Source organism: Artemia franciscana, chromosome 5 (genome assembly GCF_032884065.1).
Source record: "Artemia franciscana chromosome 5, ASM3288406v1, whole genome shotgun sequence".
Taxonomy (NCBI): Eukaryota; Metazoa; Arthropoda; class Branchiopoda; order Anostraca; family Artemiidae; genus Artemia; species Artemia franciscana.
The window spans coordinates 28,503,387-28,525,842 of record NC_088867.1 but is presented as its reverse complement, the minus strand read 5'-3'; the positions used below and the strand labels follow the sequence as shown (position 1 = coordinate 28,525,842).

The 22,456-nt window shown below is 35.4% G+C and overlaps 2 protein-coding genes across 2 annotated transcripts in view; one reads left to right on the top strand and one right to left on the bottom strand.

The window, feature by feature from the left end:
• Positions 1–4,945: 4,945 nt before the first annotated feature.
• On the top strand, positions 4,946–17,727 carry LOC136027223 (ATP synthase subunit g, mitochondrial-like). The gene is made up of 3 exons (XM_065704268.1): positions 4,946–5,106; positions 14,694–14,854; positions 17,582–17,727. The coding sequence occupies exons 1-3, from the start codon at positions 5,055–5,057 to the stop codon at positions 17,678–17,680; spliced, it is 312 nt and encodes a 103-aa protein (XP_065560340.1). The 5' UTR covers positions 4,946–5,054; the 3' UTR covers positions 17,681–17,727.
• A 9-nt stretch (positions 17,728–17,736) lies between these two features.
• Positions 17,737–22,456, bottom strand: part of LOC136027222 (mitochondrial import receptor subunit TOM70-like) — a 39,299-nt gene continuing 34,579 nt past the window's right edge. Inside the window, exon 10 of the mRNA XM_065704267.1 lies at positions 17,737–17,996. Coding sequence (XP_065560339.1) covers positions 17,843–17,996 — 154 coding nt within the window. The 3' untranslated portion in view covers positions 17,737–17,842. The remainder of the gene's footprint in view (positions 17,997–22,456) is intronic.

The window sequence follows — 22,456 nt, the reverse complement described above, 5'->3', positions numbered from 1 at the left end:
ACATAATTTCGTTTCTCCCACCTCGAACTAGGGTGTCTTTTAAAATTACACTTTTTTACTTTTCTCTGCATCGCTAATGAAAGTTTACTCGTATTTGCTCCATCGTGCATTTGATTTACCAAATAGAAGTATACCATCCCCCTTTAAACAAACCCCTTTTTGGCTTTTCTGAAAACTTTTCAAAAATATACCATTTGCTATTCTCTTCAATTTCAATTAAAACTAGTTTCTCTAGCATCATCCGTTTTTGGAATACTATTTAACGATCAATTAGGTTTTTGCCTTGTAGATTTATCAGGGTCTCAAACAGTTCGTGGTAACGAACTGTAGTAAGGATCGATCCGGCTCAATAGTAACCAAGACTCTAAAAAATTGAATTTTGATATCAATTGCTACATCAAAAGAATCGCATTTTAATGCTGATTTTAAATATATAAGTTTCATCAAGTTTGGTCTTACCCATCAAAAGTTACGAGCCTGAGAAAATTTGCCTTATGTAGGAAAATAGGGGGAAACACCCCCTAAAAGTCGTAGGATCTTAACGAAAATGACACCATCAGATTCAGCGTATCAGAGAACCCAACTGTAGAAGTTTCAAGCTCCTATCTACAAAAATGTGGAATTTTGTATTTTTTGCCAGAAGACAAATCACGGGTGCGTGTTTATTTGTTTGTTTGTTTTTTTGTTTTTTTCCCAGGGGTCATCGTATCGACCAAGTGGTACTAGAATGTCGCAAGAGGGCTCATTCTAACGGAAATGAAAAGTTCTAGTGCCCTTTTTAAGTGACCAAAAAAATTGGAGGGCATCTAGGCCCCCTCCCACGCTCATTTTTTTCCCAAAGTCAACGGATCAAAATTTTGAGAGAGCCATTTTGTTCAGCATAGTCGAAAACCATAATAACTATGTCTTTGGGATGACTTACTCCCCCACAGTCCCTGGGGGAGGGGCTGCAAGTTACAAACTTCGACCAGTGTTTACATATAATAATGGTTATTGGGAAGTGTACAGACGTTTTCAGGGGGATTTTTTTGGTTTTGGGGGTAGGGTTGAGGGGAGGGGGCTATGTGGGAGGATCTTTCCTTGGAGAAATATATCATGGGGGAAGAAAAATTCAATGAAAAGGGCGCAGGCCGCAGGACGAATCTGGTCACGTTAGAAAAAACATCAAATTCAGAGCTTAATATACAATGCTGGGTGTTCGAAGCCTCTCTATTATGGAGTATAATTTGAAAATAACACAACTATACGAGCGATAAAACATATATACCACAACCATAACTCAACTAACGAAAGAACTGCTAAGAGATAACATAACTATAAAGCGAAAACAGGTGAAAACTAACGGGAAAATAAACGAAATAAGAGGTGGAAGGGGCCCAGAGAAAAAATATAATCCTTTTCCAATTTTGAGCCTAACTTCCGCAAAGGAGTAATAATGTCAGAAGCTTCGAAATACCGAATTATTTTCTTTTCAAACAGTTCGTGGTAACGAACTGTAGTAAGGAGCGACCCGGCTCAACAGTAAACGAAACTTTAAAAAACGGAATTTTGATGTTAAAATATACATCAAAAGAATCAGATTTTTATGCTGATTTTAAATATATAAGTTTCATCAAATTTAGTCTTTGTCATCAAAAGTTACGAGCCTGAGGAAATTTGCCTTATTTTAGAAAATAGGGGGAAACACCCCCTAAAAGTCACAGAATCTTAACGAAAATCACACCATGGCATTTGGCGTATCAGAGAACCCTTTGGTAAAATTTTCTAGCTCCTATCTACAAAAATGTGGAATTTTGTATTTTTTGCCAGAAAACAAATCACGGGTGCGTGTTTATTTGTTTTTTTTCTTTTCTTTTTTTCTTTTCCTCAGGGGTCATCTGATCGACCAAGTGGTCCTAGAATGTCGCAAGAGGGCTCATTCTAACGGAAATGAAAAGTTCTAGTGCCCTTTTTAAGTGACCAAAAAAATTGGAGGGCACCTAGGCCTCCTCCCACGCTCATTTTTTCTCCAAAGTCAACAGATCAAAATTTTGAGATAGCCATTTTGTTCCGCATAGTCAAAAACCATAATAACTATGTCTTTGGGAATGACTTACTCCCCCAAAGTCCCTGGGGGAGGGGCTGCAAGTTACAAACTTCGACCAATGTTTACATATAATAATGGTTATTGGGAAGTGTACAGCCGGTTTCAGGGGATTTTTTTTGGTTTTGGGTGTGGGGTTGAGGGGAGGGGGCTTATGTGGGAGGATCTTTCCATGGAGAAATATGTTATGGGGGAACAGAAATTCAATGAAAAGGGCGCAGGATTTTCTAAAATTTCTATAAAAAAACAATGAAAAAATAAACAATGAAAAAATTGAAAAAAAGTTTTTTTTCAATTGAAAGTAAAGAGTAGCATTGAAACTTAAAACGAACAGAGATTATTTTGCATATGAGGGGTTCTAAAAATACTTTAGCATAAAGAGCGAGGTATTTTTAGGAGGAGATAAATACCTCGCTCTTTATGCTATAGTATTTTTAGTAACTTCAACTATTTATTCTACGGCCTTTTTTGATTCAGGGGTCATTCTTAAAGAATTGGGACAAAACTTACGATTTAGTGTAAAGAACGAAGTATTAACGAGGGTACAAACCCTCTCATATACATAATAAAAATTAAAGAATATAAAAGTTTGTTCTGTAAGATAATTCTTAAGTTACGTATATTTTTTACTAATAAAAAAATTTGTTAAAAATAAAAATTTATAGTTGCCTTTTTATGTAACCGAAAAATTGCATGGCAACTAGGCCTCCTTTCCCATCCCTTATTTCTCAAAATCGTCTGATCAAAACTAAGAGAAAGCCATTTAGCCAAAAAAGGAATTAATATGCAAATTTCATATTAATAATTTATGTGTGGAGAGCCAAAATCAAACATGCATTAATTCAAAAACGTTCAGAAATTACATAAAAAAAACTAGTTTTTTTAACTGAAAGTAAGGAGCGACATTGAAGCTTAAAACCAACAGAAATTACTCCGTATATGAAATGGGTTGTCCCCTCCGCAATCCCTCGCTCTTTACGCTAAAGTTTGACTCTTTGCCACAATTCTGCTTTTTAATACAATTAAAAGCTTTAGCGTAAAGAGCGAGGGATTGCGGAAGGGGCAACCCATTTCATATACGGAGTAATTTCTGTTGGTTTTAAGCTTCAATGTCGCTCCTTACATTCAGTTAAAAAAACTAGTTTTTTTTATGTATATTTAAAATCAGCATTAAAATGCAATTCTTTCGATATGACTATTGTTATAAAAATTCCGTTTTTTAGAGTTTCGGTTACTATTGAGCCGGGTCGCTTCTTAGTACAGTTCGTTACCACGAATTGTTTGATTCTAAATATATAAGGTTAATTGAGTTTAACGCTACCCTTCAAAAGCTACGAGGCTGAGAAAATTCGCCTGATCAAACAGTTCGTGATAACGAACTGTAGTAATGAGTGACCCGCCTCAATAGTAACTGAAACTCTAAAAAATGGAATTTTGATACCAATAGTTACATCAAAAGAATTGCATTTTAATGCTGATTTTAAATATCAATTTCATCAAGGTCAGTTATACCCATCAAAAGTTATGAGCCTGAGAAATATACAAGAATATACATATACCATAAAAGCATACTAGGGTGGTCGTAACGAACCTATGGTGTCCTTTTGAATTAAAGAAGAGGCTTACGTCTACGATTAGAAGACAAGTGACGATGTTAATCCATAAAAAGAAGCCTGCCGTGTGCCGACTTTGCCTCCGGGCTTCAGCACTCGGCACGTCGCGGGCTTCTATATTTCAATAAATGGATTTTTGTTGTCACTTGTCTTCTAATTGCCGAAAATTTGAGACAATTTGTTGTCTTTTCACATTATGGTCTTCACAAAGATATTTGATTATTAAAGCAAGTCCTTTTTCTAACAATGATTTCTACTAAGTTTCAAAGTCTTCGTTTTCTCCTTTAAGGTTTTTTTTAATTTTCTAACAACGATTTCTAATAAGTTTCAAAATTTTGGTTTTCTTTTTTAAGGTTTTTGAATTGTTATAATAGCCTGTTAAAAAATACACAAATATTTTTGCAATTACCAGTTTTTGCTCTTTATGCAATTTAACGTTTTTTCATACTGAGGTCTATTCAAAGAAATTTAATTATTACGGCAAGTCCAATTTCTAGGAAATATTTCTGCCAAGCTAACTTTTTATTTTCTTTTTTAGGATTTTTTATTTGTTGAAACCCCTTGTCTAAACATATGCAAATATTTTGTAATTACCAGTCTTTTGCTCTTTAAGCGCTTTAATGTAAACTTTTCCGTGCATAAAAATCTTCGATTTTTCCAAACAATGATATAATCAATCTTGTGGTTGCGCAATTACCAACCGCCGGGCCCCGGCACTTGGTACGCGGCACTCTTTTATATATGGATTCTCATTGTCACTTGTCCTCTAGCCACAAACAATATGCTGTCTTTTCATACAGGATCTTTTCAAAGATATTTGATTATTAAAACATGCCCGATTTAATATCTTGCCAGTGTTAATGGATAGTGCTTACAAAAACTGATTTGAGCTTGAAAAATCCCTTCGTTCCTTTGGCAAGCCTCACCTATCTCTTGTAAATAATTTTTTACGAGTTTAAAAGGGCTCATAGCATATTGACTGCTTTTAAAGATTAGGTACCATTTTAGACTTTCTTGTTTTTAAAGCTAACGTTAGTTTTGCAGGTTTTATTATACAACTGAGCACAAAGTTTGTGCCCACCATAAAGTTTACAACTCATACCTTAGGTTATTGCTTTTTTTGCCTAAAGCCCCTTTTTTGGCGTTTTGGAAACTATTTTCAGTACTTCATTAAAAAATAAGTTTTCAATTGGCTGGTTAATTTGGGCGTTGACAGAATGCCAAATATAAACACAGTTTCTCTAATAAAATGAGTTCGGCACCAGCTAAAAGGGAGTTTGTGGAATAAAATTGTATAACACGGCAACATCGAGTATCGTAGTGAGAAGAAATCATTTATAGAAAATTTTAGTTTTCAAATGTCAGCTTTGGCAAAGAAAATCGCTACTTCAGGACCTGTTGTCCTTAAAAGTAAGATTTTTATGGACTACATTTGTTTATTAAATTAGAGGTATATAATGGGAAAACTCATTTTGAAAGTGCTTCCACTCTAGGCTACTTTACCCCTCTTCCCCAATGTGCAAATACAGGCTAATTATATATTTCCCATACATCACTCTTATTTCAACCCGAGGTTCCAATGAACTGAACCAATGCTGACAAAATCAAGTTGTCCAAAAACAGAGGAAATTTGTTACTTGTTACATTTTCAGATGAGGAAGGGGATTAGGGTGTAATTCATAGCATTTCCTTTGTCTAATACCACAAAATCCACTTTAATGCCACAACATACAACAAAAAACAAAAGGGTAAAATAAATATGGCAGATATTACAGCCCTAAAAGCTGAGCTTGTTGAGGCCTTAATCAATACAGCAACACTACAAATGTGGGGGGAAATACTTAATATAAAATAGATCTGTACATGAATACATAACAAACATGTGGCAAAAACTTATGGACAAAAATAAAAATAATAGCCTGAGATATTGGAAGTGCCTTCAAAAACTTTTTAACTGTAATATTTCAACATTTTATGAAGTAAGAGTTGTTTTCTTAACATGTTTTTTTTCTCAATAGCCTCAATTGTGGGACATATTAATCATGTTCCCTTTCATTATTATTCACATTTTCAGCTCATTCAAAATAGTTTTGTTGCTCTTGTCCAATATCTAGCATTATTATTCAGGCTAAACTAGATATGTTAAAATTCTAGTTAATTGACTTCTTGCTATCTCAGAAAGGGTTTAGTTTAGGAAAATGAAACTTTCAAGGATGGGCCTACAGGCTAAAGTATGTCTCAGGAAGGCATTTTAAAGTACCCACCTCCACTCCTTCTCCCTCTAGAGGGCCCTGAAATTTGCCTACATGACAGGTCTATACCTATTGAAATTTGACAAAACAACATTTTATCTTAATATTCAGTTACTAGTTTCTTTTTCTCTGCCTTTAGTTCTGAAAATGCAATTCCTGTTATTTGAGTAGAATTCTTAGCCATATCAATGTTGTTTTGTTTTTTTTCAAAATTTAGGAAATGTATTTGCATATCCTTAAAACTTATATGAAATGGAGTTAAGCAAAGTTATGAAGCTGAAAACAATTTTGTTGTACTTCAGTTTAGCAGAAGATCTATTTTGCAAGGTTTTACTTTTATAACACACATATTTTTAAAGGTCATCAAAGGTCAGGGCCCTCTAGAGGGAGAAGGAGTGGAGGTAGTTGCTTCAAAATACCTTCCCAGGACACACTATAGCCTGTAGACCCATTCCTGAAAGTTTCATTTTCCTAACCTAAACCCTTTCTGAGATAGCAAGAGGTCAATTAACTAGAATTTTACCCTATATACTTCTGTTCATCATAGACTAACCAATTTTAAAATAGATTGATCAATAGAAAGAATAAAAGATAAATATATTAGCCTATTAAGGCTTAATATGTGCATTGAAACTCTAGACTAGCTACTTTTTGCTATCTAGAAAAGGGGTTAGACTAAAGTAGGCAAACATATGGGAAGGTACTTTGAAATACCTATCTCTACTCTTTCTGCCTCTAGAAAGCACTAACTTCAATGACCTTTAAAAATCCTTGTATTATAGAAGTAAAACCTTGTAAAATAGATCTGCTGCTTCTGACCAGTGTTTTTAGTTTCACAACTTTGCTCAATTTCAATTTGTGAGGTTTCAAAATACCAATATAGGTGCCTCTAATGTTTTTGGGCACTTGATAAAAAAAAAAGTCAGTAAAATCATGCTGCAAAGCACCACCATTTTTTTTTACTCTTATCAAAAATTTTTCTTAGGTTGAATAAAGACCATAGAAATACTGACATGTCTTCTACAGAAATCATGCCCACCATAAAATTTACAGCTTATATCTTAGCTTTTTGCTTTTTTTTTGCCTAAAGTCCTGATTTTTTTTTGGCATTTGAAAACTATTTTCAGCACATCATTGAAAAAGAAGCTACCAAATGGCTGGTTCATTTGGGCCTAGTCATTATAATCACAAACAAAAACATGGTTTTTTCTGAAAACTGGTTCAGTACCAGCTAAAAGGGAGTTTGTGGAATAAAATTCTAGAACATGGCATCACTAAAGTACAGTAATGTGAAGAATCTTTTATATAAAATATTAGTTTTCAAATGTCAGCTTTGGCAAAGAAAATTGCTACTTCAGGACCTGTTGTTCTGAAAAGTAAGATTCTTATGGGTTACATTTTGTATGAAATTAGGGTTACAGAATTAGATAACTCATTTTGTATATGCTTCCACTATACTTTACCCCCCTCTCTCCCCAGTGTACAAATATATAGCTATAGGCTAATTATATATTTCCCATAAATTTGCCATCTATCACTCTTGTTTTAGCCTGTGTACCAGTGAATTGAATCAATGCTGACAAAATCAAGCAGTGCAAAAACATAGGAAATGTGTTACTTGAGCTGTATATTTTCACACTAGGAAGGGGTTGGTGGTAATTCATTTCAATTCATTTATCAAATGGTATAAAACCTAACTCTAATGCAACAATATACAGTAAAAACAAAAGGGTAACAATATGGCAGATATTACAGCCCCAAAAGCTGAGGTTATAGGGGTCTGAATCAATACAGCAACACCACAAATGTGGAAACAAAGATACCTGATCTAAAATAGATCTATATATCAATACATAACAAACAAGTGGCAAAAGTTTATGGACAAAAACATGATAAATAATGAAACATCAGAAGTACCTTCAAAGTGTTTTAAGTGCAATGTTTCTGCATTTTATGAAGTTAGAATTGTTTTCTTAACATGTTTCTTTCTCAATAGCCCAATTGTTGGACCTATTAATCATGTTTCTTTCTATTGTTATTCACATTTTCAGCTCATTTAAAATGGGTTTTTGTTCTTATCCAGTATTCAGCATTATTGCTCAGGTTAAACTAGATATCTCTGTTTATCATAGAGTTACCAATTTTGCAGTATATTGATCAATAGAAAGAATAAAAAATAAATATATTATTAAGGGTCAATATGTGCAGTGAAATTCTAGACAAGCTACTTTTTGCTATCTAGGACATGGGTTATGTTAGGAAAATGTAACTTTCAGGGATAGATCTCCAGACTAAAGTATGTCATGGGAAGGTACTTTGAAGTACCTATCTCCACTCTTTCTGCCTCTAGAGGGCACTGAACTTGGATCACCTTTGAAAATCTTTATATTATAAAGGTGAAATATTGCAAAATAGATCTGCTACTTATGACCAGTGTTTTCAGTTTCACAACTTTGCTCAATTCCAATTTATGAGCGTTTCAAAAGATCAGCAGAGGTGCCCCCAATGTTTTGGGGCACTTGATAAAAAAAAATGAGAGAGTAAAATTGTATTGCTAAGTACTGGAATTTTTCTGACTCTGTCAAAAATTTTTGTTTGGTTAAATTAAGACCATGGAAATACTGACATGTCATCTACAGAAATATTGAACTTGGTTGGTAAACAGAGCAGTTTTACCTACTCCTGTCATGATTTTATAGATGCTGCCACAATTTTCCATTTGGTTAAATAAAGAGCATGAAAATAGTGTCATGACATATACCAAAATATCAATCTTGGTTGGCAAATGCATTGGTTTTACCAACCTGTACAGTGATTGTAGATATCATATTCAAAATAGACATTATGCTAATTATTGATACAAAAAAAAATCAGTAAAAATAACCAGCCATCTGGTAAAATTTCTCCCTCCCCCCCTCCAAAAAAAAAATGACTAGTAACAATCCTGGTGGGGAGGCCAGTATCATACTATACTCAAGTGCTGGGTGTGACATTGAAAAGTAATTGGATAATTTCCAAGTGTCAGCATTTACTCATTATGTTTATGGAGGAATTTTGCCCTTTGGACTTGTTTTGCAATAGTCCAAGCTCCTTCACCATTGCTATAAATGTCTGTATTTCTGCCAGCAGAGACATGATGTATTATATGGGAAATATGGAAATTAGACCATTTAATTTCTTTAAATCAAACTTGCTAGTGATAAGATGAATCCTGTATAACATTTGTGGTAAAAGTACAGCTTTACCTCCCTCACTGTGTGTGTGTATGTGTGAGGGGGGGATAAAGTCACACCTTTATTTGCACAAAATAGCTCCAATACTTTCTTGAGCAACAGTTTGAGAATCACATTTTCCCTCATCAGAAATTATGCTTCTCAATATCTTCCACTTGGTTGCTTGTGGAAAAAAGTTAAAATGCTTGCTTGTCACTATCAATGTTTGTGTAAAACAGTTCCAGCACTTTCTTTCCACTGACTGGATTGTTATTATGCATCATTTTTGGTAAACTTTTGTAACTAATGTTTTTAGAGCTAGAGCTCAAGCAGGAATGGAAAGCATCTCTATTATCATCATCAATACTAACACTACGAGAAGACAAACTATTTACAGTTGGGCTTGTTTCAGTGGGCAATAGAGTAAATGCTCAATTACTGCCCTGTTTTTGATGTTTGATTCTGTTTTTCTTTTTCTCTTTCTGCCTTTTTGGGATCAAAGTTAAACTGCATGTCCCCCTTCAGCTCTCTCGATTTAGTCACAATCTACGTTTTAACCTTGTAACTGTCTGTGAGGAAAAGAACAGGCCTAGGGTGGTCACCTGGTTTTGGAGAATTGTTTTCAAGTTGTTGTGGCTTTGTAACATTGACAGATTGTATGATTGGGCAAGATGGTCCTGAATAAACATTTGAATTTCAGCAGCAGCTTCACACAATTCTGGTATTCCATATACCACAATGTAAAGCTGACGTTTTTATCTTTCTCTGTCATCATGAATAATTTTTCTCACATCACTTTCCAACTTCTTACTGTCAGTATGAGACTGGCTGAGCTTACTTGTAATGGTGTCTTAAATTTAATTTTCCACCTCAGTTGGGGAACATTTGCTTGCAACATCACTTTCTAAGTTTGAAATTCTACTATTTATGTTCACTATTTCTTACTTGAGACCTTCTTGGAACTGATTAAGCAAAACAGTCACAGCTTTGATATAGTTGTTTCAGTTAGCTTTTGGATAGTGTCTGAGCCTAGGCTGGTGTTTCAACTAACCTTATAAATTGGGTAAAACCATTCACATGTGAGACTATCAGTCATTTTTTAGAACAGTGTATATTCTGACTTTGAGATCCTGATACCATTTGTCACAACCATTACAGATTGTGACAAATGGTCTTGTTGAACAAAGATTGTTCATCAAGTTGAACCTGACAGCTACCACATTCATTCTAATTCTTTTTTGGACTTACCCAGATTCTCTTATTGTTTGTTTTGGGCAGCATTTTAAACTCTGGACTAGATGGATAATGTCAATATTCTTTCTGTTTCGAATTCTGTGCAATAAAGCAGGTTGTTATCTTCAGAGCTAACTCAGCAGGGGAAGCATTGATCCTTGCTCACATGATACCCAGAGTTTAAGGCATTATTCTCCCGGCAGGTACACTGGTCCTTGTGGCAGGTGACCAACCCTCTTCTACTTGCTTAGTTAGTGAATGAACACTAGGATGCCAATCTTTTGGCTGGATTTTCAAATTCGCCCAAAAGAAAATGATATTGGAAACTTTGCAGCAGCAGCAACAATGACAGAAAATTCGAAAATCTGGAAATGTTGAAATCTCAAGGGAATCAGACTTACATATCACCAGTTAGAAAAAACATAAATAGAATAAAACACCAAGGTGAGTAACTAGCCATGTTTAAAAGGCTTGTGGGTCTAATTTTTACTTCTAATAATATATATTTAAATTCCTCATATAATTGCAGTTTCAACAAGGTGTGACATGTCCATCTTGTCTATTAAAATGTTTCTGTTAGGAATTGGCTATTTAAAAAATTTGGGGCACTGTTCCCTTGAGCTGTATGGGTGGTATCTCAAATGGAAGCACTTTTGAGAACTATGTTGAGTTAAATGTCTATATGGAAATTTTGATTTTAGGCTATAGGAGCCTACATGGATGAGAAGAGCACAGGAGAGTGACTGCTTTTCATGCAGTAGCTTTTAGCCTTTGCAAAAGGAAATAGACCTTTTTGTACCCAATCAAATGAGCCCATTAATAGATTTCTATTATCACGTCCGTACAAAGGGGCTAAGAGAAAAAGAAGGTAGATACATTCGTTTTTACTAGGTCAGTTCTACTATGTTGACTGATAACTTAATTTTCTTACAATTTAAACCCACTGTCGTTTTCATATAAATCAACACTTATTGCATATTTTTCACTACTAAAAATCAGTTATTTAATGATTCTGATAATCATGTTCTTTCTTCTTCTACGCATGTTCAGAGTGGAGTTCCTTCGGGAAGTGTATTGGGTCCTACACTATCCAATATCTTCATCAATGGTGCTCCTTCTATTATCAGCAGTAAATCAACTCTTTATGCAGACAACCTGAAGCTTCTTGGACCTGTTTTGTCCTGTGAAGATGCCCTGCTAAAAAATAATCTTTAACTGCTGGGCCAAGGGGCTGAGGCCTGGCTTCTTGAATCCAATGTTGCCAAGTGCCATATCATTCACTTTGGCAAACTGAATCCTTGCTTCTCTTGTTTTTTCTTAGTCCACCCACTCTCCTCTGTAAAAAAATGAGCAGGATCTTGGTGTCTATTGATAATAAACTAAAAATCAGCACTCATGCAGAGGTCTGCTGCTGGGGCTATTCCAACCATAGTATTGATTAAGCATATTATTTCCACTTGTTCCCCAAAAATCATCAGTTTTCTATGTAAGGGACTTGTGCATCCTAAGCTTGAAGTTGGAATGTCTATTGGCTCCCCATATTTTAAAAAAGACATAACAATGTTTGAACATGTGCAAAGATGTGTCACTTAAGTGATATCTGACATATGGGAGCTTTCCTACCTGTAAGACTTTCAAAACTGAATCTCCCGACATTGTTTTACAGGAAAAATAGAGGGGATGTCATTTTAGCTTACAAGTTGTTGAGGGCTAATACCCTCCCAAAATCCATTGATATTTTCAAAGAAGGCTAGATGCTGAGCGGTCCTGCATAGAGTATAAACTCAATGGGATGCTACTGAACATGGAATGGCACCTGGTCACTAATGAACTTTGTATACAAATCAAGTCATCATTCTGGATATCTACAAGGAGAGGTCCTTAGATTGCTCCTAGCTGCAATTTAAGGTAAAAAGAAGTAGAATTATGCCTAATTTCACATATTTTTTATGGCACTTGGTATTTACCAAGTGACATACAGCAATTGCAAATTCTGTCACTGTCTGTCTGTCAGTCCTGGTTTTGCAAGTTTAGGTACTTCCAAATAAGCTAGGATGAAGAAATTTGGCGGGAGTATCAGGGACTAGACCAGATTAAATTAGACATAGTCGTTTCCCCGATTCGACCATCTGGGGGGGGGGACAGATAATTCAGAAAAATTGGAAAAAATTAGGTATTTTTAACTTACAAACGGGTGGTCGGATCTTAATGAAATTGGATATTTAGAAGGATATCGTGTCTCAGAGCTCTTATTTTAAATCCCGACCAGATCCAGTAACATTAAGGGGAGTTGAAGGGGAAACCTAAAATCTTGGGAAATGCTTAGAGTGGAGGGATCAGGATGAAACTTGGTGGGAAAATAAGCACAAGTCCTAGATACATGATTGGCATAACCGGAACGGATCCGCTCTCTTTGGGGGAGTTGGGGGGAGGGTTAATTCTGAAAAATGAGGTATTTTTAACTTACAAAGGAGTGATCGGATCTTAATGAAATTTCATATTTAGAAGGACCTCGTACCTCAGACCTCTTATTTTAAATCCTGGCTGGATCCAGTGTTATTGGGGGAAGTTGGGGGAGGGGACTGGAAATCTTTGAAAACGCTTAGAGTGGAGAGATCAGGATGAAACTTTTTGGGAAGAATAAGCACAAGTCCAAGATACGTGACTGACTGATATAACCGGACCAGATCCGCTCTCTTTTGGGGGGGGGGGGTGATTCAGAAAAAATGAGGTATTTTTAATTTACAAACGGGTGATGAGGTCTTAATGAAATTTGATATTTAGAAGTAGCTTGTGCTTCAGAGCTATTATTTTAAATCCTGACGAAATCCGGTGACATTGGGGGGAGTTGGAGGGTGAAACCGGAAATCTTGGAAAACGTGAAAATTAAACTATCTTTATCTTATGAATGAGTGGTCGGATCTTGATGAAACTTGATATATAGAAAGGTGTTGTGTCTCAGAACTTAAAGTTCGGTGCTTCTGGGCGTGTTAGGACGATGAAAATTGGTAGGCGTGTCAAGGACCTGCACAAATTGACTTGATAAAGTCGTTTTCACCAATTCGACCATCTGGGGGGCTGAAGGGAGAGGAAAAATTAGAAAAAATGAAGTCTTTTTAACTTACAAGTGGGTGATCAGATCTTAATGAATTTTGATATTTAGAAGGACCTCGTGTCTCAGAGCTCTTATTTTAAATCCTGACCGGCATTAAGCCTCTGATTTTCCTTTTAAATAAGTCTATTGATTCTTATAATTTCGCTAGAGCTCATGCCATATATGCTCTTAGCTCTTAGCTCTTCCGACCTCGTCACATATGCCGTATAAGCTGTTATCTCTTGTTTTTCTTTTGTTCCCTCAAAATAGATGTTCAATATTCTATTATCACCTATAGTGAAGGGACATAAGCCTTCAATGTATTAATTATTTTATTTTTTCCCAGAGCCACTTCAGATGGAAGGGGTTTTGATAGAAACTTTGAATGGAGCTAATTCAACTGAAAATATGAAGTAACAATGTCCCTCTTAGGAGTCAGAAGGGCAACCCACCCCCTTCAATGACCTTTTTAGTTGTCCTCCCCCCTAACACATTTAATCAAAATTTTAATATGGTCTTTTTGTTCAAAATAGTATAAAGGTCAAGGAACTATTTCTTCAGGGATCCCCCGACTACTCACAGTCCCTGGAGTATGGGTAGTAAGTTATGCAAGTTGTCTATTCTTCAGGTTTTGTTTTTAGAAAATTCCTAGAACAGATATGTTTGGGTCTCCAAAGAGGCTTAGGGTATTAAGGTGTAACTTTCAGGAAATGTTGAGGGAGAGGTTAAAAAGAAAATTAAAACACTAAGTGTATGTTGGTTGTCAAAAGGTCATATAAGTAATGTCTCAGGAAGAGCTACGGGTATTAAACTGAAACTTTCAGGGCCTGTTAAAGCACCATATAAGCTGCATTTGCTGGTCTATTATCTGACAGACTTACAACATTTAAGAATCTATGTATGGTTAGTTACATTCTGTATTTTAGAAATAGGTTTCTATTCACAGGGACTGCTTTTTATTTGTCATTCATTACCTTGAATGATTTGAAAGCTGCTTATATTCTTTTTGAATTTTACATGTCTTTAGTTGCTGTTTTTTTTTTCCGTTTTTCAACATTGTTTGGCTTTTTATGTTTCTTTTTATTCAGGTTTAGTTGCTTTGTTAGTGAAAACTTGTATCTCTCAGATATTCAATCCAATCAAATGTGTCTTCTAAATTTGAGTTTTCTATTCATATTAAATTGTTTTTTGTTTTTTTTTATACAGACACAATAGCTGTTACAAGGCCAAAACTGGCTACATTTTTGAAATATGCAAAAGTTGAACTAACCCCACCAGGTCCAGCTGATGTTCCTAAAATTCAAGAGGGCATACAAAATTTGATTCACAGTGCCAAAACAGGAAAATGGAAGCAGGTTTCAGTTAGGGTAAGCTATGAAGTTTTCCATCTCTTCCTTTGTTTGGAGGTTTGTTTTGTGTAATTCCTAGCAAAATTATGTGGTTTGTAAATTGGTTCTGAGTCATTATATTTTTAATTCTGTCAAATTCCTAAGCTGTGCTTTTACTTGTATTTTGTAGTTCATACAACTCTTGATTAAACCTGCCCCCAGAGGGGAATCAAAAATATTTCCAAGAATCAGCCCAGTCCTCTTTTTCTGAAAACCAGAACTTTAAGTCTAAAACTTCATCTTTTTTCAGCTTCAAAGAAATTTTGCGTTGAATGCTTGGTTTTTCGTCTTGCTCTTTTTTCCAACCACAATTAATCAAACGCATGTTTCTCCAATTAGGATAATCATGTTAAACTAAATTGCTGCACTGCTAGCCAGTCAATGGACATTGGACTATAGTGTGGTTGACCAATATAGGGAATTCAAAAAATTGAATGATTTGCTTTGAATTGATCACCCAACTTTGGTAACTTGGAGATGTAAACAAAATTTAAAATTTAATATCTGACAAGCTGGTACATACACACAAAGAGATTCTTCCCAGGAACTTGGAGACCACAGCCCTTGACAGTAAAGCCAGTGGCAGGCTTCAAAGTTTCTTAGTCTGAAACTGCATTGTACCTCAACCAAAATATTTAGTGGTCTAAAATTTCTGGGGGAAGGTCTGTCTGACTGTATATAACGTATATGTATTCTTGCAGAAAGTAGGTGGGAGTTAGTCTGTAGCTCGGACTTTGCTCTTTTTGCCTTTTTTTAAATTCTGAATCAGCTTCCTATTGCATTAAGCCAAAAGGGCTTGGCTTGTTTCAAACCAGGTCTCGACTCGGTTTTGCACTATGATCAAGAATCATCATATAATTCTGATTTCATCAAGCTATAATATGCCTAGCTTTCTGCAAAAACTTGGCAGCAGAGAGCAGGGTTGGTGGGTTGGAGGGATCAGGCTCTAACTTGTGTCTCTTATTATACAAATCTATTTTCTTTGCATAATTCCGGTTTTAACAAGGTGGGACATGCCCACATTTTCTGCTAAAAATTTATTTGTGAAAAATGGGTCTATAGTGTAACTTACGTTACACAATAACCCCTTGGGGTTATTTGGATCTTGTCTCTCCTCAAACCCCTCTCCATGGGGCACATTTCATAGACCTTTAAATCATTCCAAGTGAAACAGACATCTCAATTCAATATTATGGAGGGAACTAGGGCTAAAAATTGGCTTGGGAGGGGGTTAATTGTCCTCCAATCATTTTTAACCCTTAAATAGGACTATATAATTTTCAATTTCCGATCAAATGTGCTGCCCCCAACGTTTATAACTCCATTACTTATAGTGACAAGGAAAGTAACATGAGAGAAAGATTGCTCTTCACTTATTACACGCTATTATATTGGGTCTGATTATTCCTCCTAGCAGGGCTCATTAATGATACAATTAGTGCAATTTGGTTTTGTTTGAAACGGCATATCCGCTTTCTTTACAATGAGGCCATGTTTATATCAAGATATATTTGTTCAATTAAGTATGAGGACTTTGTTGTATTTATATCTATGTGTTTTTCTTTTTTTCTTTTTTTTTTAACTGTTTTTCAAAGTAATCTGAAAAGACTGGTCCAGTTTTCAGGGTCATTTTTATAGCATAAGATTTAAGAGCATATTCTCCAACAATTTAAAGCACCAACCTGTTGTTGATTGGTTCAGTTTAGTAGCCAGGTATTTAAAGAGGTTCTTGGGATTTTTAGGAGTGTTAGGCATTATTTCATTGTCTCACTGTGTGTGATTATATGTCCGTCATTGCATACAGTGAGGTTTTATTTGTTTAGATTTAATTCATTTTTCCAGTAAGTAAGGCAAATGACGTAAAACAACTGGGAGGGAATTCTCTCTGCTGTTTAAGGATCTTAGAAGCTTCTTCTTGGATAATAAATGTCCCAGTTTTTTCTTTTGACCAGCCGGGAATCCTTATAAAATGGACAAAAATCTGTTTGGCTAATAGAGTGACTGGACATCAATGTCTATCTAATCGCACGTGTTTATTGAGCTTAGACGAACACTCTCGGGCTTCATTATCAAATTTGTAGGCAGCGTTTTCCATATAGTTGAGCCAAGCACCCTTACTATATAATAGCTTAATTTGGCGCCTATTACATAATGGAATAGCTACCAGAACGATTTAAGGTCGTAAATGATCTGTGTTTCCCACTTTATCGATTATAGATACTGCAAAAAAGGCATGTTCTGTTCTACCAAAAGAACAGAAGGGACAGCAAATCGGGTTATCTTTTTTATACCACTGTGTCTCGTATTTCTTGGTTTTATTAGAAACTGTGCTGATGCTTATGTATGACATGTAACATTGCCATCGCCTCATTTAATCCATGGCGAACTCAGGTGTCATCCAACCATGGGGGAGGGGCGTCAAAACAACTAAAAACTTTACTTTGATGTTACATTTTCCTCGCTGCACACCATTGTAGTGCATTGCCAATTGTAGAGAGAATGCCAATTGATGGACGATTAGGTTTGTCGAGGTATATAGTGACATCCATTTGTTCACATGGAGATGTAGACATCTCAAGATCCACCTCTACCGGAAGATGTTGTTTAAAGCACTATTAATTATAAAGTCCAGACTCTTATCTCCAGGAAGGAATTGTCCAAATTTTTAATGTTTTGATCATTGCACTAATATTTGTCTACTTTCAGGAAGCTTGGTTGAATACATTAATTGTTACTGAAATTGCCATGTGGTTCTTCGTTGGTGAATGTATAGGCAAAGGATCAGTTATCGGATATCGTGTATAAATTATGTTGTACCCTCATATTCTGCATTAAACTGTCAGTAAATAGAAGTCTAAAGATTTTTTCATAACAGGTTTATTTTCTCTTTTACTATAATCGGTTTGGAATAAAATATACAACTGTGGAATTATTTGACTTATATGAAGTACTACCCTTACTTGAAAATTACAAGAGAGGCACGCGAAGTCCAAGGTTATTGGCAACTTTCGTTTGGGCAATTGCTGCATTCATTAAGGAAAATAAGTGAGACAGCTCAGCTTCAGAGCGCGCTAAGGGTATCGCTCTTCTGAAGTAGTCTACAGATTTGTCCAGTCTGCCCCTAAAAAAGAGATTCGACGATTATTCCTTATTTCTTTAAGAACGTATACTTCATGGTAGAAGGGTTGAGGCATGATAACAGGCTAAAACATGTACGCATGTACCAGGGTTGCCACTTGTAGCGCGAAAGTGCTAATTCAACATTATTTCATTTTGTATAACACTATAAAAGGTGCTCAGGGTTGCGACCTGTAGTACGAAAGTGCTATTTTAGCACTATTACATTTAATTTTTTGACTATGGCACCGAAAATCGTTATGTAGCGCGCAAATTCGGGCTATTTTAGCACTTTAGGAACTAACTGGTTTGGCAACCCTGGTGTGCACTTTCTACCTTATTTTTACTATATTGAATGCTATTGACTATTCCGTGATGCTGGGCAATCATGTAAGGGGCAAACCCTCATTCAGTACATGTTTGTTGTGATATAAAAATAGTTAGTAGTTCTTTCTTTTTTGTGGATTTTTCTTCTATTATTGAAATTCTTTAACTCGTTTTGTGTTATTTTTTACCATATATGATTTTATTATCATTGTATTTTGCATCTTAAGAATCACTTTCTGATTAGTCCCTAGAAAAGCACTAAAGTCTGACGATCTCTTTTGTGTAGATGAGCTCAATATTAATTGCAAATAGTGGGTGATGTAGACCTGTCAAATACTTCCCACCTATGCATATCAGTAGTTGATAAAAATTTTAAACGTAATAAAGTGGACAATAAAATCGAATACTTTATAACACTACAAACACCAAATAATACTATTAAGCGATCGTTATATGCAATTTTTTGTGGAGGGGGGGGGGAGAATGCACCTTATGGGTGGCAGTTCTCAACAACATTTAAATTCGATATCGAGCCGAACGGGAATGATGAGAAGCTCAAAGAATCTGCCAAACCAAAATCTAAGTTTTCTCGGGATTCCAAATGTAGCTATACTGACATTTGGAGTCAATAAAGCAATATTTATTGAGTAATTAGCAATATTATGTCTTTGAATAAAATCACTGCTCATCATAATTTAAAACAAGAACGAAGCACATTGATCTAACTAAGAAATATAGGAAGTTGTTCTTTTTTCGAAGAAACAGTGAAATTCAGACAGCGACGTTCGCATTTTTTTTCTTTTTTTACTCTTTACAGATATCACAGAATAAGGAAGACAGAGAAAAGAGACGGAGATTCTAGACAGATAAGACAGTGTTGGTTGAATTTTAATAAAGTTGAAGAGGACCATTCCGACCCCAGTGCCCTTTACTCAAAGCACACCTCAGAACAAAAAAGTTCATATAGAATAGTTTTTTGACAAGTTAGAAAAGGGAACTGATTTTAAGGTGTAAATCTTTCAAACTCTATGGAATATAGTTACTGCGATCCTTCAGACTGCAGAAAATATAATCAAGACTTACCACCAATACCATTGAAACTACCAACTTTTTATATGAAAGCTTTATATCAACTTTGCTCCCTCTTCAAGTTGTCAGTATCATTTGCAATCAGTAGACATAATGATGAACAAAACCTTAAGACGAAGGATTATTGGAACCTATATGTAATCCAGATTTGTGTGTTCTTGCAACTAATGAAAAACTTGCTGATTGCTATCTAATAACTAAATTAATAAAACTAAGTAAAAAAAACTTACTAACATTTAACTGAGGTCAGAAGTATAATTTACAGTATTGAGTGTTTTTTGTTAACAGATTCGCCTAAAAACTCTAAAGAATAAGCTCGCTCTAGCCCATATCAAAATTTCATATCTAATTATTATAAACGTGGCATATTAGTGTCGATTAAGTTACTACATGGAGTGGATGAAATTGATAACATTCGAAAGTAAAACAGTTCAAAATAGGGATGAAACCTTTTAATTGACAGTGAATAGATATAAAATTATTTAACTGGATATTTCGAACACATATATAGTGTTCGTCATCTATTTTGAACTGTTTTACTTTCGTCATGGAAAGGCAGTGGGGTCTTCGAAGTTATCTATGATAACATTCGAATACATTTGGTTTGATAGAAACGGGAAGGAACAAAATCAGCCTCGTCTTGGAATACGTTATAAATAACGCAGTCTTTCATTACCTTCCATATCGAATATTGAGTGTGCCTTTTGTTTTATGTTTAGTAAAGCAATATACGAGTATACCTTCCGAGGTAATTCTACTATAGCTGGTGATCGGAATTTTCCAGAGATAACTTAGTGTGATGTTTACCGGCACACCCATTCGATGAATAGTCTCTCTAGGGGAAGACCACTATTAACTGCTTTCATAACTTACCTGCATATCGATTGTTGGTGAACCAATCCTTGTACTTTCCAACCAGCTGCTACACTCGACTTTTTGTTATGGAGGATAACTGATTTACAACCACAATCCAAATGTGTAGAATATAAGCCAGAAATAGGTTTTAGGATCAGGTCAGGCTCAGTAGGATTGGTTTTTGCAACTACGGAAGCGATTTTGAAAAGAGGTATAGTGAAACTAACCTTCCTCCAAAACCTACTTTTATCACCAGAAATTTTAGCAACAAAAACAAAATATGCACCTTTGGAAAAAAAAGAAACTCATCTGGGCCTTATCAAACATTTCGTGGTAATGAATCAAACAGTTCGTGGTAACGAAATGTAGTAAGGAGCGACCCGGCTCAATAGTCACCAAAACTCCAAAAAATCGAATTTTGATACCAATACCTACATCAAAAAATCGCATTTTAATACTGATTTTTAATTTTCATCAAGTTTAGTCTTACTCATCAAAAGTTACGAGCCTGAGAAAATTTGTCTCATTTTAGAAAATAGGGGGAAACAGTCCCTAAAAGTCATAGCATCTTAACGAAAATCACACCATCAGATTCAGCGTATCAGAGAACCCTATTGTAGAAGTTTCAAGCTCCTATCTACAAAAATGTGGAGTTATGTATTTTTTGCTAGAAGGCAGATCACGGATGCGTGTTTATTTGTTTGTTTTTTTCCAGGGGTGATCGTATCGACCCAGTGGTCCTAGAATGTTGCGAGAGGGCTCATTCTAACGGAAATGATAAGTTGTAGTGTCCTTTTTAAGTGAGCAAAAAAATTGGAGGGCACCTAGGCCCCCTTCTACCCTAATTATTTTCCCAAAGTCACCGGATCAAAATTCTGAGATTGCCATTTTATTCAGCGTAGTCGAAAAACATTATAACTACGTCTTTGGGGACGACTTACTCCCCAATATAGGGGCTGCTTCCTCATCAAAGCGCCGCTCTTTACGCTAAAGTTTTTTACTATTTTAAAAAGTAGAGTTGAGAAAAAGAGTCAAACTTTAGCATAAGGAGCGGGGCGTTGATGAGGAAGCAGCCCCTTTCATATACGAAGTAATTTCTGTTCGTTTTAAGTTATAATGTCGCTCCTTACTTTCAGTTAAAAAGAATTTTTTTTTTTATTTAATTGTAAGTAAGGAGCAACCCGGCTCAATAGTAGCCGAAACTCTGAAAAGTGGAATTTTAATACCAATAAATACATCAAAAGAATCGGGTTTTTATGGTGATTTCGAATATATAAGTTTCATCAAGTGTAGTGCTACCCATCAAAAGTTACGAGCCTCAGAATATTTGCCTTTATTTCGAAAAAGGGGGAAATACCCCCTAAAAAGTCATAAAATCTTAGTCAAGATTCAATATATCAGAAAACCCTACTGTAGAGGTTTCAAGCTCCTATCTACAAAAATGTGGAATTTTGAATTTTTCGCCAGAAAAAAGATCACGGAAGCGTGTTTTTTTCATTCAAACGAAAATTAAAAGTTCAGTGCCCTTTTTAAGTGACCAAAAAAATTGGATGGCAACTAGGCACCCTCTTACGCTCATTTTTTCCCAAAATCACCAAATCAAAATTTTGAGATAGCCAATTTGTTCAGCATAGTCGAATCTAATAACTATGTCTTTGAGGATGACAATCCCGCAGACTCACCGGGGGAAGGGCTGCAAGTTGTGAACTTTGCACATTATTTACATATAGTATTGGTTATTGGGAAGCAAACAGGCGTTTTTAGGGGGATTTTTTTGGTGGGGGGTCAGGGGAAGAAGGTTACGTGGAAGGATCTTTCCATGGAAGAATTTTTCATGGGGGAAGGGAATTATCCATGAAAAAGGGGGGCCGGATTTCCCACCATTACTTAAAAAACGATTAGGAATTAAATAAAAAAACAAGTTTTTTTCACTGAAAGTAAAGAGCCACATTAAAACTTAAAACGAACAGAAAATACTATGTATATGAGGGGTTTGCCTCTCCTCAATAATTTGCTCTTACGCTAAAGTTTTTTTTTTTTAACTTTCAAAACAGGTTATTATTCTAACTAAACAGCCTTTGTGATTCAGAAGTCATTCTTAAAAAACTGGAACAAAAATCAAACTTTGTAAGGTTATTATTAGTTAAAAAAAAGTAACATTAGTATACAGATTTTGTTTTAATTATTCATGCG